The sequence below is a fragment of the Engystomops pustulosus genome, chromosome 2 (genome assembly GCF_040894005.1).
Source record: "Engystomops pustulosus chromosome 2, aEngPut4.maternal, whole genome shotgun sequence".
In the NCBI taxonomy this organism is placed as follows: Eukaryota; Metazoa; Chordata; class Amphibia; order Anura; family Leptodactylidae; genus Engystomops; species Engystomops pustulosus.
In genome coordinates this window covers 245,557,384-245,573,733 of record NC_092412.1, presented here as the reverse complement: position 1 = coordinate 245,573,733, position 16,350 = coordinate 245,557,384, and the positions used below count along the sequence as shown (strand labels likewise).

Below are 16,350 nucleotides of genomic sequence, written 5' to 3'. Positions count from 1 at the left end.
GTGAGGAGACTTGAAGGGGTATTCCCATGTAATAAAATTTCTCAGATTTTATTGCTGTTTTAGCTCCTATCACTCACTGATGGTCAGTGTAAGATCCCAGAGTGTGAGCGGGGACTCTCTAAGCGGACACATTGGTGCAGATTTACTTACCCGGTCCATTCGCGATCCAGCGGCGCGTTCTCTGCGGTGGATTCGGGTCTTCCGGCAATTCACTAAGGCAGTTCCTTCGACGTCCACCAGGTGTCGCTGCTGCGCTGAAGTCCGCCGAGGTCCGCCGGAGTTCACGATCCTATTGCTGGTGAAGGTAAGCGCGTGTCCAGCAATTCTTTTTTTTTTTTAAATGCGTCGGTTCCTCCAAATCCGTCAGGTTTTCGTTCGGCCACGCCCCCTGATTTCCGTTGCGTGCACGCCGGCGCCGATACGCCACAATCTGATCGCATGAATCGGGCCCTTAGTATATGACCCCCAATATGATTCCTCTGTGCTATGAGATACAGTGTGCTGACAATGTGCTTAGATTACCAGGGTACAGGGTTTATCTACACTTTCCTTTAGCTTCTGAACATTCTACTAGTATCTGACACATAGGAAAATGAGAGATGAGACATATCAGAAATGATGAGATACATGAGATGTATATAAAACACAGTGACACTCTCTCAGGACTGAATAAAAGAGACAGATTCTTATATCAGTTACATCTGCTGTATTATATTAAGGGCATATTAAATTTAGGGGATAAATAATTCTGCTTTCTGGAGTGAATAAACATTGGATGTTTTCACTATATTATTGTAATTTTTTTTATCAAACATAAATTTTTAATGTTCTTTTTTCGACATTTCTCTCCTGAGTCTCCGCAGCTTCCAGGTCACGTTCCTCTTCACGTTCCTCTTCTTGTTCCTCTTCTTCTCCTCTTTTCCTGTGATAGGAGACAATGGAGATTTCATGAAACATTTTCCTATGAATAATATATTGTCATTTCTCTTCTTCCTATTCTTCCTATACAGAGATCTCTGAGGTCCTGATCTGCTGCCGGTATAGATCAGTCACTGGCGGAGACGTCACTAACAAAATGCTACAACATTTCCTCTTATGACTTTTTATCTGCTATTAATAAATGACACGTGGGGCAACACACATATTGGGGGTCATTTACTAAGGGCCCGATTCGCGTTTTCCCGACGTGTTAACCGAATATTTCCAATTTGCGCCGATTTTTCCTGAATTGCCCCAGGTTTTTGGCGCACATGATCGGATTGTGGCGCATCGGTGCTGGCATGCACCCGACGGAAATCGGCGGCGTGGCCGAACGAAAACCTGACGGATTCGGAAAAACCACCGCATTTTTAAAAAAAAAAGTGTTGCGGAGTTTGCACTTACCTTCACTAGGAATAGGCCGGTGAACTTGCTCTTCAGCGCAGCAGCGCCACCTGGTGGACGTCGGAGGAACTGCCTTAATGAATCCCGGCCGGACCCAAATCCACCGCAGAGAACGCGCCGCTGGATCGCGAATGGACCGGGTAAGTAAATCTGCCCCATTGACTCATTAACCCCTCGTCTGGCAATGTCTGGAGAGGGCTCATGGACTGAGCCCTCTCCATATTGCAGGAAACACCCACCGGTAACATCCACATTCAGTGGTAGCTGTCGGCGTCAAAAAGATGGCGTGAATGGCCTCCGCCATCTTGGTGAAGATCGTTGCTCCCCATGACATCAACGGGGACGGCGATCTGGTCACATGACATACAATCTAGTCACATGTCATACAAAGACCTGAGGCTGTCGGAATTTAACTATTTCATTACAATGTGGAATGATGAGGGAAAAAAAAACCCATACTGTCATACTGTATATTCTCAAAAGAAAAAGTCACATGCCCTTAGTCATAGCTTTTGCCCTTAGTCACCGATAGTCGTGTCGCTGTTTTTTAATATGTTCTAATAAAGAAAGTTTTTATTTTGAACGGAGCTTTAAACTCGTTTACATAGTTTTGGCTCCGATCCAGGCGGTCTGGTCTGAAGACAGCTGATTAAGGCAAGTGTCTGAGCTGTGAATGAGCTTCTACAAAATAGCATTTTTTCAAGTAAAAATCATAAACAAGTTAGGCATCGACGCATCCCAAAATGTCCGATCGCTCAAAATATAATAACGATTATTCCCGGCGTTTAACCCCCTAATGGAAAATAGTGCCTAAAGTTGAAAATGCTACTTTTGCTAAATATTTTAAAATTTATAAAAAGTGATCAAAATTCTGTACAGTCCTCAAAATAGCATTGGAAATGTCATCTTATTTTGCAAAAAATGACACCACACACAGATCCATACACCGAAGTATGAAAAAGTTGTTAGCCCCACATGATTTTTTTGTGCAGGAGGTTTTAATTTTTGTAAAATGTATGAAAAAATTATAAAACCAATACAAATGTGGTATCCCCGTGATCGCCAATAATGAGATGTGTCATTTGGGGCGCACAGTGAAAACCGTAAAATACAAGCCCACAAGAAAATGGCTCAAATGTGTTTTTTCACCAATTTCACTGCAATTGGAATTTTTTTCCCTGTTTCCAGTACACAGGATGGGATATTTAATATAGTCAGCATGAAGTGCAATTATCCCAATTAGATATTGCAGGTAAAAAAAATTTAATAAATTGTTATTAAAAGATTTGATATCACTCAAAATGATATGAAAATGGGTTTGATGTCTAGAATATATAAATTGATGACCAAAAGTGAGATCGATCTCCCGGCAAAGGAGTACAGGCAGTCCCCGGGTTACATACAAGATAGGGTCCGGAGGTTTGTTCTTAAGTTGAATTTGTATGTAAGTCGAAACTGTATATTTTATAATTGAAGTCCTAGACAAAATTTTTTCTTTTGCCCAAGTGACCATTGGAGTTTCAAAATTTTTGCTGTAATTGGACCCAGGATTATCAATAAAGCTTCATTACAGACACCTTACAGCTGATCATTGCAGTCTGGGACTATAGTAACATCCAGAGAGCTACACCAGAGGTCACAGTGGGCAGAGGGGTCCGTCTGTAACTATGGGTTGTCTGTAAGTCGGGTGTCCTTAAGTAGGGGACCGCCTGTACTATGTAAAATGGCAGAAAGACATACCGGACCTGACGGAGGAGGAGTGGGTTGACTCACTGTATATGACTAGTAAGAATATTAAGAATATGTCCCATATTGTATCCCAGACCTTTATTGTACATAGAGCGCATTTGTCACCAAAGCGGTTAAATTACCTCTGGAAAAAAAATGAAGAGAAGTGCCCTAGATGCAACCTGGTGGACGCGGACCTTGTGCATATGCTGTGGAGGTGTCCAAAGTTGCATCGGTACTGGATTAATATTGTGAATAAATTGCAGAGAGTATTCAGTTGTGGTATTCCGCTAGGTGTTCAGACTTGTATTCTAGGCACGAAAATTGGTATTGTAGGCTCAGCAAGCTGTATCCCGAGTGTACTGAAAGGTCTACTGATGGCTAGATTAATAATTTTAAGACATTGGAAGGATAAGGAGGCGCCTAGGGTAAGGGACTGGGAGGGAAGACTCGACACTCTATTCTATGCAGAAAAATATGAAGAATATGAAAAGGATGTAAAAAGAGCTGGAATGAGGGATAGATGGCTTAATAGACCGAATGAGTAACAACACAATGAGGCCCAAGAAAAGAGGGTGGAAGGTCCTCTATAATATAGTCACTTGTCATCATGTATGCTCTTACAATGATATTTATAGGCATGGATCAGATGGTGGTCGCCAGTCGCCAGGAGGGTGGGGTAGGGTGGAGGGAGGGGATAAAAACATATAATCGCTTTCTTCTCTTTTTCTTCTTTATAATAAGATTATCTAATTGGGTACTGTGTACAAAGTTACTGTGTGAAATGTGATATTGTATGTGTTCATGGTAACTATTTTTTATACTGTACAATGATTGAATAATAGTAAATATAAGACATAAATGGATGGCACTACTCGATGTACTCCAGTTGCACCTAAGCGTGGATATCTCTAATTAGAAAATGTCTATTAGGGGGTCCCAGTACAAGACAGTATAAACCATGGAATCTAGGACTGTAATGAGGATGCGGTGGTGCTCTAACTCCGTGGCCTGAGCACTTAAAATGACAAAAATACAAGAAAAAATTGGAATGGCACTCACCAAGTGGATATCTTCCTTGAAAAATTTATTGATGCATACTCACAACGTGACACGACATGTGGTACAAGTCAAAGGGAGGGAAGGACGTAGGGACTCATGACTAGGCAAAAAGGACAGCTGTTTCGCGCTCTCGGCGCTTCATCTGGCTTGTTTGCTCAAACACATGTTAAAACAATAGGCCCTTTTAAACCCACAAACCCCGCCCCCATTAACCGGAAGTAAGTTTCATTGGTTATAAACCAGTCTTGTAACTCCCACAATATAACTCAATGCATACCCATTAAGTTGGTGCTTCTGATGAAGTGAACCTTAAACGCGCGCTTACTGGTAGCTGTATAGCGTCGTGGCCCGTACTCTTATCCATCCATGTCAGAGCAGGTGGAGGCGCGCTGCATACATGGCCTCGGTTCTGGCGCGGACTTGGTTGCATGGCAACCGCGTCATCGCCGTCACGGGCCAGGTGTCACATGACACGCCTCCTCTGATGACGTAGGGCGGAGAGGCGGGCTCAACGACGGACAGCATCGGGAAAAGACGCACGACAGGAAGAGAAGCACATGTTGCTATGGTAACAATATAAACATTGTAGAGGTATTAGTATTAAGTGGGAATAGGACGCGCAACAAAGCGCTGGATACATTGGGCATGTGGGGAGGGGAAAGTGATGGGATACTTGGGCCTAACATTAAAAAACGGCCTGTAGGTGTTCCATGCCTCAAGCATATGAGGAATAGACAAATGTTAGTTATCATCTCAGCACCCTGCATTGAACGTGGGGCTGAGGGGAACAATTACATATAATGGCCGTATGTGCAACATACGCAACGCAATAAATGAGACATATATTACTTAAAGGGCGGTAATTGGATATTTAGTTTTTTAGTTTTTTAACTGGTTGGGGAGACGGTTGACTATATATATGTTTTGTACTCAATAAGAATCATGCAAGTGCATGTTAACGGACTAGGTTAGATGAACACACTCATATCCAGCTTGTCATTGAGACCTAGAGGACCCAAAGCTCCTGTACGTAGGATCCACCTGCCTTCTTTCTGCAAAAGGAGGCGCTGCCTGTCACCACCACTTTTCAGGATGGGTACTCGCTCTAGACCTGCGAAACGCAGGGTCCTTGGATCAGAGTTATGGTGCATTCTTACATGCTCAATAAATCTAGGTGCTCCTGTACCTGTCTTCAGGGACCTAATGTGCTCATAGAAGCGCCTATTCAAGCTTCTAATGGTTTTCCCTATATAAAATTTTTTACAATCACAAACCATAATATAGACGACATAATCGGTTTTGCATGTTATGAGGTGTTTCACTTTCACTGAATGACCTCCACAGCTTATCTCTTTCGTTTTCATAAACTGTGCACAGTAATTGCAACTGCCACAAGGATAGTTACCCTTCGGGGTGCTCGTTTCTAACCAGTTGTCAATAGTAGGGTTAAACGCACTCTTTACCAGCTCTGACTTAATAGTTCTCCCCCTTCGGAAAGTTATGAGGGGTCCCCCTGCAGCTATTTCCGTAAGCTCCTTATCTGATTCTATTATATGCCAATTTGACCTTATGGCTGATTTTATTAACTCAGCTTGGGGGGTAAAATTAAATGAAAATACAAATCTCTCATTATCTTTTTTATTCCTCTGTTTCTGATGAGTTCTGTTACTGCATCGTATGGCTTCCCTATTCTTTTTTGCTCTTTCAAAGGCTTCATCTATGACTATCTCTGGATAGCCTCTAGCTAGAAGTCTAATTTTTAGGTCTTGAGACTGTGTGATAAAGCCTTCTTCAGTACTGTTTATACGGGACACTCGTACAAATTGGCCATATGGGACGGCATTTTTAACGTATTTGGGATGGTAACTCTGGAAATGTAAGAGGGCATTCTTCGCTGTGCTTTTCCTAAACACCTCTGTCTCAAGAGATCCATTTTTTTCTGTGACTAGGACATCGAGAAATTCCAAACGGGTGCCTCCTATATTGTATGTGAATAACATATTCATGGTGTTATGTGTGTTCAGATAGTGGACCATGTCCTTGAACTGCTGTGTGGTCCCTCTCCATACCATGAAGACTTCGTCCACATGGCGTTTGTATGTTCGTATAAAACTCAAAAAGGGGTTGGTAACCGAGAAGATGTATTTATCTTCAAATATGGCCAGAAAGAGGTTAGCGTACGTACAGGAGACAGGAGTCCCCATCGCTGTTCCCTCTCTCTGGCCATACCAAGTATTATTGTGTTGAAACGCATTGTGTGTTAACACAAAACGTAGTGCATCACATATGAAGTCCACATATCCCTCATTCTTATCCGTTTGTGTGAGTAAATCTCTTATGGCTTTTATCCCAATCTCATGTGGTATGCGGGTGTATAAACTTTCCACGTCTATGGATACCAAGGTATCACCTGGTTGCCATGACAGCTCTCTTATTATATCCAGGAAGTGGTTGGTATCTTTAATATACAACGGTATACTGCGTAAGGCCGGTCTTAGTAACCAATCGATGTATTGGGACAATGGTTCAGTTATTGATCCTATGGCGGCCACAATAGGGCGGCCGGGTGGAGATTCCAAGTTTTTATGTATTTTAGGGACAAAATACCAATTTGGTTTTTTGGGGTGCGGGGGTATTAATTTTTCTCCTATTTTCTTTGATAAGAGGCCTTTCTCAACGTTTTCCCTCAGGAACGTCCTTAATTGGGATAAATATTTTTGAGTGGGATCTATTTTAAGTTTCTCATATGTCCGCTCATCCCCTAGTAGTCTAGCAGCTTCTTCCATGTAGTATTCTTTCGTTAATAACATTACCCCCCCCCCCTTGTCAGCTTGCTTCACTATAAGGCTTTCATCATTTTTTAAGGATTTAAGGGCCTTCCACTCGTCCTTTGTAAGGTTAGGTTGGTCTTGTTTGTATATCAAGGCTTTAACTTCCTTGGTGACCTGTTTTTTAAAAATATCTATAGCGCTACCAGGATTGACTTGGGGATTAAATGTGGAGGGTACACCTCCCCTAAAATTTGTTTGAAGTGCGGCACTGGATTCTTTATCTTCATCGGCTAGGATTGAATAATAAATAAAAAATTTACAAAAAAAAAATGATATGAAAATACACATATCTCATCCAGCAAAAAGTGACCCTTACACATCTACAGACACAGAACATAAAGAGATTCTGGTTTCTGCCTGAGGAAGGAAAACCCGGCTTTCCCTCTGTTACCCATCACACAGTGTTATTATATTATAGGGATGAGAATAACCCTGTAATTTCTCCTATCACTATATAACAGCAGGACTTACTCTCTCTCATCTTCACAGATGGAAAGGGAAACCAATCCCAGGAAAAGGACCAGGAGAAGAGATTTCCTCAGGAAAGCCATGGCTGCTCTGTAAGACATAATGAAAGTAAAAAAATTATCCTCCTCCTCCTCCCTGCACCAGTGATTTTGGCTACAGACAAACCCAACATTTCAGTTAGTTTTTACCACGGCTGTAATGTCCAATACAGACACATTACAATGAAGCCTCCAGTGATCTCCCATCACATTTTAGGTTTATATATATACTAGCTGTAGCTCCAGGCGTTGCCCGGGATAGGACATTACTGCTCTTAGCTATAACAAAACAGAATGGGTTAAAAGAAAAATTATACCTTTCTATCTATGTATCTATCTCTGTCTTTGTCTTTCTCTGTCTGTCTCTCTCTCACTGTGTCTGTCTGTCTGTCTGTCTTGCTGTCTGTCTATTTGTCTCTGAGTGTCTCTCTTTCTGTCTGTCTATTTCTGTCTGGTTCTCTCTCTGTCTCTCTTTCTGTCTGTTTCTCTCACACTGTGCCTCTTTCTGTCTCTCTGTCTGTCTTGCTGTCTCTTTCTGTCTGGTTCTCTCTCTGTCTGTTTCTCTCTCACTGTGCCTCTTTCTGTCTCTCTGTCTCTGTCTGTCTTGCTGTCTCTGACTGTCTCTCTTTCTGTCTATTTCTGTCTGGTTCTCTCTCTCTCTCTCTGTCTGTCTCTATCCATATTACCTCACACATAAGTTGTCTTATGCAGCTTATGCGACTGTGCAGAATTTGGTGATTGTAAACACGACAGTACAGATGCCTTTAGCAGACATGTCTCACACACATACACTCAACTTTATATATTAGATAATAACTTTATCTACATGACATACTGACGGAGCTCCTGGGTCACATGTGTTGGGTTACATTTCTCTATCCCTCCCTTCTACACACGGTTTTATTCCTCCAAGACTTATAAAAGTGAGCTAAAAAAGTACAATATAAATACAATTTTATCTTATGTAGAACATAAGTAACAATACTTACCTGCTCCTCAGAAGATGCTGAATAGATGAAGACTGAAACCACAGAATAGATCCCTTCATGGGCCGCACATACAGGTTCTTATACCCGAAACTTGGGGGAGGATTCATGGGGATGAAACTTTCTCCAGAACCTTCTGTTTGTTCTCCTCAGGCCTGTAGGTATGTGATGGGTCTCATGATAGAGAATTCCCTGTGGATATTGATTCATCATGTACAAATATTATATCCTTGAATTGACATGTGACAGATATTAAAACATTTATCATGTGTCACTGAAAACACCATAATATGATTTACATCAGAGAGTTTAAGGGTACACAAACGACACCCCCAAACATCATTGCGCTGGAGAGGAGGAGGGGTGCTAAATTAATGGCTACTCAGCAGCAGCGTCAAGTTCCTACAGCTCCTCCTGCTACTCCGGTTTGTCTACCATCCGCGGAACCCAAGCTGAGACTCTCCATGCCATCTAAGTATGATAGGGACCTCAAGTTGTGCAGGGGCTTCATCACTCAGTGCTCCTTGCACATTGAACTTATGCTCACACAGTTCATCATGGAATATTATAAGGTGGCTTTCATCATCAGCCTCCTCTCCAGGAAGGCCCTGGCATAGGCTACTCCCCTCTGGGACAGAAAAGACCCGGTCACAGCTAATACTAGGGGACTCATCTGTCAGTGATAATGCGGTTCAGTTCCATACCCTGGTTTCTGAGCTAGCCTGGAATGAAGCGGCCCTGGTTGCATCCTTCAAAAATAGACTGTCAGGACGGATTAAAGACGCATTGTCTGCACGTAACTTGCCATCTACACTGAGTGGATTCATCTCTCTGGTCGCGCAGGTTGATATCCGTTTTACTGAGCGCTCTGAGGAGCAGCATCTGGAACAACTGCAAGTCAGGACCCGTCGTCTGCCCCGTCTGGCTCCTGTCTTCCAAAGGCCCTGTCGACTACCTTCCATGTCTGCTGCAGAGCAACCGATGCAGGTGGATAGGCTCATCTGACTACTCAAGAGCGTTCCAGATGAAGACAGGAGAACCTCTGCCTCTATTGTGCCAGCACTTCCTTGAGACTTGTCCAGTCCGTCCTCAGCGTCCGGGAAATGCACGCACCTACGGTTCCTGGGAGAAGTGCAACTAGGTGAGAACAAAGCTTCTGAATGTCTGAATGTTCCAGTCCTACTGAGCTATAGAACAAGCGTTCCCGTTCAAGCTTCAGCCTTCCCGGACTCTGGCTCTGCAGGGAATTTCATGGTCTCCCAGCATCTTTTTCCCGTGGTTCGTCTGGAGAAGCTGTTGGTCATTGTTTCTGTCAGTAGGCAGGTCTTTGGTCCAGTATCGCACAGAGCCTCTATGCTTGCAAGTTGGGGCCTTGCATAAGGAGAGACTGTCTTTCTATGTCCTACCCCGGTCCACGTCTTCAGTTCTACTGGGCCTCCTGTGGTTGCAAAGACATGCTCCTGAGCTCAACTGGTGTACCGGTGAAGTTCTCCGCTGGGGTTCGGAATGCCAGTCACGTTGTTTTGTGGTACCTTGTCCCATGTCCATCGTATCTACTCCGTTGTCCTTCAAGCCTCTGGTGGGTCTCCCCCCTCCATATATGAACTCGGAGAAGCAAGCGCAGACTCTGCCACCACACTGTCCATGAGGTCACGTGTATCCTCTATCTGTGCCTGAAACTGTGGCTATGTCAGCCTACGTGAAGGAGAACCTGCAGAGGGGATTTATGCGCAAATCCTCTTCTCCTGCCGGAGCAGGATTCTTTTTTGTGGCCAAAAAGGATGGGTCACTCTGTCCATGCATTGACTATCGCGGTCTTAACAAAATCACCATGAAGAACCACGTTGATCATGGAACTTTTCGACCACTTATGTGGAGCCAAGGTTTTTGCCAAACTAGACCTATGTGGGTCGTATAGCCTCATCCGTATCTGCCAAGGCGATGAGTGGAAGACCAACTTCAATACTCGTGATGGGCACTTCAAGTACCTGCTCATGCCGTTTGGACTCTGTAACGCACTAGCTGTTTTTCAGGAGTTCGTCAACAACATTTTCAGAGACTTGCGTTATACCTGTGTTGTGGTCTATCTCAACGATATCGACCAGATAGGTTTGTTCTCTACAGACCTTGAGTCCCACCGGTCCCACGTACGGCAAGTCCTCAGACGTTAAAGGGCCAATCGCCTTTACGCCAAACTCGAAAAGTGCGAGTTTCCGCAGAAGAGTCTTCCATTCTTGGGTACATCATCTCTGACAAGGGCCTACAGATGGACCCCACAAAGTTGTCTGCTGTTCTCCAGTGGCCTCGCTCATTAGGATTTGTGCTATACAGAGATTCCTGCGCTTCGCCAACTACTACCTGCAGTTTATTCCACACTTCTCCTCCCTTGTATCTCCCATTTTGGCGCTGACCAAGAACAACGCCAATCCTAAACTCTAGCCTCCAGCGGCTAAAGAAGCATTCTCTAAACTGAAGTCTGCCATTGCCTCGGTCCTAGTTTTCACACGGCCTGATACGGAGAAGCCATTCCAGCTGGAGGTTGACGCCTCCTCAGTAGGAGCTGAAGCAGTTCTCACCCTGAAAGGGCCCAAGGGCCAAACTCTCACTTGTGGGTTCTTCTCTAAGACTTTCTCCTCTGCAGAATTACTCCGTAGGGGACCAAGAGCTACTGGCCATAAAACTTGCCTTAGAAGAGTGGCGGTATCTTCTGGAGGGAGCTCACTTTCCAGTCTGCATATATACAGATCACAAGAACCTCCTCTATCTCCAGACTGCTCAGCGCCTCAATCCACAACAAGGTTGCTGGTAACTTTTCTTTTCCCATTTCAATTTCCTAAACCACTTCTGTCCGGCAGAAAAGAATGTCAAGGCTGATGCCTGGCAAGACCTACGTCCGACCTTCTCTTTGGAAGAGGATACTGACTTGGGGACATTGTTCACGTGTGGCTGGGCACCTTGGGGTGCATTGCTCTGTCGCCTTTTTTTCCCGTTTTTATTGGTGGCCTGATCTGGTCAAAGATGTATGGGATTTTGTTGTTTCCTGCGCTTCTTGTGCCCGAAATAAGCCATTTTGTCTCAAACCTGCTGCTCTTCTTCTGCCGTTGCCGATACCCAACTGCCCGTGGACTTGCGTGGCTATGGATTTTATCACGGACCTTTCACCTTCCTCTGATAATACCGTCATCTGGGTGGTAACTGACCAGTTTTCCAAAATGTCCCACTTTGTTCCTCTGCCAGGTCTGCCGTCTGCTCCATGCCTTGCCAGTCTGTTCTTCCTTTACATCTTCCGGCTTCATGGACTTCCTCAGCACTTTGTTTCTGACCGGGTTTCAGTTTGTATGCAGCCAGCTTCAAGTGAAATTGTACTTTTCCGATGTGTACCATCCAAAGTCTAATGGCCAAGTGGAAAGAGATAATCAGACTCTGGGTTGCTAGCTCCATGATTTTGTCTCTGCCTGTCAGGATGTCTGGTCTACTCTGTTGCTGTGGGCGGAGTTTTCTTATAACTCCCTGGACTCAGAATCTGCCAGCTCTGCTCCATTCTTTATCGTTTATCGCCCTCCTCTTCCTCTACCTGTGTCTTCAGACGTTCCTGCCGTGGAAGACTTGGTCCAGAATATTAAGTCTAACAGACTCGACTTTCCTTGTGCAACACCCTCGCCGATGCAAGGCGGAGGGGTGGTTGCGAATACGTCCCACAGCATGTCACTACATCACACTACATAGTCCTTATAGGACACAGGGGAACACTGCAGTAGTAGATCCTGCCTGGCAAGGCAGGAGTTAAGTGTTTTGTCTGATGTAAGATGTGTCAGCCAATCACCTTTGTTATACTTTATCTCTGTGAGCTAAGATGTAAGCTGAGATGTAATTGGAGGAGCAGCCACCACCTGACCAGGGGGGGTTACAAAACCCCTGGCCAGGAATGTTCTAGAGCTCAGTTCCAGTCAGACCAGAGGGTCTGCAGGACACTAGAGAGGAGAAGTCTCTCTCAGGAGAGAGAAGAGATCAGTTCTAGCCAGACCTAGGAGTCTGCAGTAAGCAGACTGGAGTAACTCCAGTCTAAACTCTATACAGCTAGCATACCAGACCAGAGCAGGAAGAGCCTAGCCCCTGCCTGAAGAGTGGAGCTAATAGCTAAGAGTTAGAGAGAGAGGAAAGGGGTATCATCCTACCTTTAAGGGTGATACCTGAAGCACTCCAGGACAAGCTGAAGCATCCTATTAGGACACAGCTACCTCCCAGCCTGCCCTCTGCATCTAGGCTGGCGATCTACCTCCTGTGGCTCCCTCCAAATGCATCTCAGCACTCCACCATTCTGTTAAAGGCACGTTGCTGCAGTTCCTGTCGGTTCCAATAAAGAACTGTAAGTTGTTTTTTGTTCAACCTCTGCCTCCGTCTGGTCCCTGCTACTACAGCTGCCATCATCACAGGCACCCTGTCCACTACACAGAGACTCATACTCTAGACACCAAAGGGTTGCCCCAGGGAGATCCGCTATAGCAGCCTCTCCCTCATCATTTCTTGCCAACACCACCCTACTGGAGACCTGCCAGGCTGTAGGACAGCCCTCCGGTTACCCCCATACCAAACACCGTGACACTAGCGTGCCTAGGCCGCAACCGCCAGCCACTCAGGTACTGCGGGCCCCGGCTGACTCCAGGCCCCGAGAAAAGGCTAGGCCCTGGTGGGGGATGTTCCAAGTGGCGTCACGAACAGGATTGATACTTCTGTGCCTTATTCCGGCATTAAAGACTATCCTTTATTGAAAAGACTGTGCTGCCTAACCCTGCTGCCATCCGGGTTTAGGCCCAAGTGATTGTGTGTTTCTGCATTGAACTGTATTACTGCTGCCACGTGCTGTCGAGCACCGCTCCAGCACTCAAGAGGTTAACCCCTGCAAAGAACTTTGTCAGCTCTGCTACATCCGGCGCTGCCGCGTCTGAAGCATTTTACCTCACGAAACTGTGGCGCAACAAGTAATTCCAGCCCGCCAAAACCTTCACTGGCGGGAAACCCAGATGACACACCAAGCTCCACCCACGCGCGAATGGCACGAACCCTGCCTCCTGTGGCGCAGGAAAAAATAGAGCCCGCCACAGCTCTTGGCGGGAAGGACTTGGACTCCTCCCTCTGGCACGAAGCGGACTTCCTGCCCCGCCTCAACGAAACGCCAGAACTCGTGTGGATCTTGGACAGTGAGGTTAGCACCACGTGGGATCCTCGGCCATTCCCTTCCGTGGAGCAACCCGAGTTCTTGGAGGTTCTGGAGACCATGGTTGTGGTTTCTGCTCAGCCGGTCCGGAGGCCCTTCGCTGGGCACCGGCTGCATCGTGGACTGACCCGAGCCTTCGTCACCAGGACGTACTTCCAGGCGGTGACGGAGTGCCAAATACCACCCGGGCGGTTCCTAGTGCCTCTCCCGGCTACCATGCTGGTACCGCGGACCCACGTGGAGTCGCCACGTGGGGAGGCCCCGACTCCTGTTGAGCCAGCGCCTGGGCCTACTGCTGCCGTGCAACCTGCACCGAGGCCTACTGCTCCTGCCGACCAGCCTGCCAGCCCCGCTGTGGTGGTTCCTGACCCTCCGGCTGCTCCTGCTCCAGTTCCGGCACCTGCCCGACAACCTGTGAGACCCGAGCCTACACCGGAGCGACCTACCCCAGCACCGGCACCTCCGCAGCCTCGAGGTCGAGGTGAGGCCCTCCGCCGGCAACTCCGAGACGCTGTCTCGGAACAGCGACGCCGGGAGAAAGAGGCCCAGCGCTACATGGCCGGCCGGTCTACAGCGGGAGCCTGGGTGAAGCAGAACCGCACCACCGGCATGGTCCGGTACTTCGACCGGCAGCGTGGCTATGGCTTTGCCACCAGGACTATACCGGACGGGAGGTATTTATTCCCCGCCGGTCCGTCAAAAGGCCCGACTTGCCAGAGAGACTTCACAATCTGAAACCAGGGGAGTGCATCGAGTTTTCCCTGCAGGAAGGACCTCGAGGGCCGTGGGCGGCTGGCGTGATCGGGATCCCAGACTCCGATGAGGACGACGAATGGCCGGAGCATCCTAATACCTCGTCTTCCTCGGCTGCGAGTCCCCGGGCGGTGACCCACGTGAATGCTCCATCCACAGTGATCGTGAGTACGGGCCCCATTGCTATTCATGGGCCGGGCATGATACAGGGCGCCACCCCCACCGTCTCCCCTGCCGGGAGTGTTGCCAGGTCCCGCGGCTCTTCCGTGGGAGAAGACATCCCGGCTATTGAACCTTGTCCGGAGGTTCCGACTAGGCCCACATCTCCACTTGCCGGTTACCAGAGGGGTGATGACCCGGCCCCAGAAGAACCGGAGCTGGAAGGAGCCGCGGCGCTGCCGCAGGTTCCCATCTATTTATTGCTGGACCCCTCTGTGGTCCCTGGCTCGGTTGAGCCCCCGGCTGGAACAGCCGACACCCCGGGCGACAGCGCTCCTCCCCCTGAAGGTCAGGAGGATGTTGCTGAACCTGCAGTACCTGCGACTGCCACCGGGTGTCCCCAGCCGGAACCTACTCCCGCTGAGGATGCACAGGATTCCCTGCTGGAGCTGGATCCTGTCTCTGCTGAACCCAGCGATACTGAGTAACCCCTGATGGGCTGAAAGCCTTCTTCAGGTACTGTGTACATATTGTATATTTCTGCCCCTATCCCTATAGAGCCAGAAACTGTCCTGAGACTCTCACCCTTATTTATCTCAGTCAAGAGATTTTCCACTGTCAAGTGCTATGATAGCACCCCTTCCTCTGCCACAGCAGAGATTCCTACAAAGGACTCTGTCCCTCTACACATAGAGGAGACCCTTTGCATCTTTATTGCACTTTTCCCCACATCAAGGGCTGTACCCAGAAGATGGACTTTGCTCTTAAAGACCTTCTGTGAGACTTTTGCCAGATACTACCAGGGAAAAGTTGCTATTGACTTCTTATATTGCACTTAATGCCTTTCTTTTAGGTATGGACATTATGCCTGCACTTTTATGCCTTTTCCTTTTCAGGTAAAGAGACATTTTATTCTGCTACCCTGTGTAGCCTACCTCTGTAACGTTTGTAACGTTTAAGATGTGTACCCATTGGGCTCCTAAGCCAATGTGAGTTTACAAAATGTTTGCACACTGTCAATCTATGACAGTAGTTTGCACTAACCTTTGATAGGCTTTTCAGATTGTAGTGTGACTGTGTCGGACCGTCTCTATGTAAAACCCTGACCGCTACCTTATCCCTCAAACCGAGGTTTGCACGTGGGGGTGGTCCGTAAACTGCGGGTCTTTAGGGGGCCGGGGGTGTTACAGAGATAGCACCTGGATGCCACTCATACAAGGGTAAGAATGTCAGTCGGCAGGTACTTGTACATTGTACAATGTCTTATTGTGTCACATCCCAATGTAATGCATATACACAATATATATTTGTCGCCAGGGAAGAAGTGTTTACATAACAAATATACAGGCCTTGGTGCAAGGAGTGGATTACAGTACATGACACCACACCTTTCCTACTGTACAGTTTGGTTTAATGGCGTTAGCGACCAACTGTCATACTTCGCATTTACATGTCTTTGTCTTAGTCCAACACCAACCCAGGCGCCTGTCTCCAGGACCATGGGCGGTTTGTCCCTACATATCCTATAGCCTACACTTCCCAGAAGTGCCCTTGTCTACCTCTGCGCCCCAAACCATCTGTAGTCGAGCCGAGGGCGGCTCTTTCAATTGCCCCGGGGGTATGCAACACCCTCGCCGATGCAAGGCGGAGGGGTGGTTGCGAATACGTCCTACAGCATGTCACTACATCACACTACATAGTCCTTATATGACACAGGGGAACACTGC

General features: G+C 46.9%; 1 protein-coding gene across 2 annotated transcripts in view; it reads right to left on the bottom strand.

The window, feature by feature from the left end:
* LOC140119532 (phylloxin-B1-like) overlaps window positions 1-8,616 on the bottom strand; it is a 113,497-nt gene extending 104,881 nt beyond the window's left edge. Inside the window, exons 1-3 of one of the 2 annotated variants that reach the window (XM_072138677.1) lie at window positions 8,500-8,616; window positions 7,476-7,562; window positions 871-922 (exon numbers count right to left, since the gene is read on the bottom strand). In XM_072138677.1, the coding sequence (XP_071994778.1) occupies window positions 871-922; window positions 7,476-7,562; window positions 8,500-8,606 (246 nt within the window). In that variant the 5' untranslated portion in view covers window positions 8,607-8,616. Of the gene's footprint in view, window positions 1-838; window positions 923-7,475; window positions 7,563-8,499 lie in introns of both variants that reach the window. The other variant, XM_072138678.1, reaches the window with a different exon arrangement.
* Between the last annotated feature and the right edge of the window lie 7,734 nt (window positions 8,617-16,350).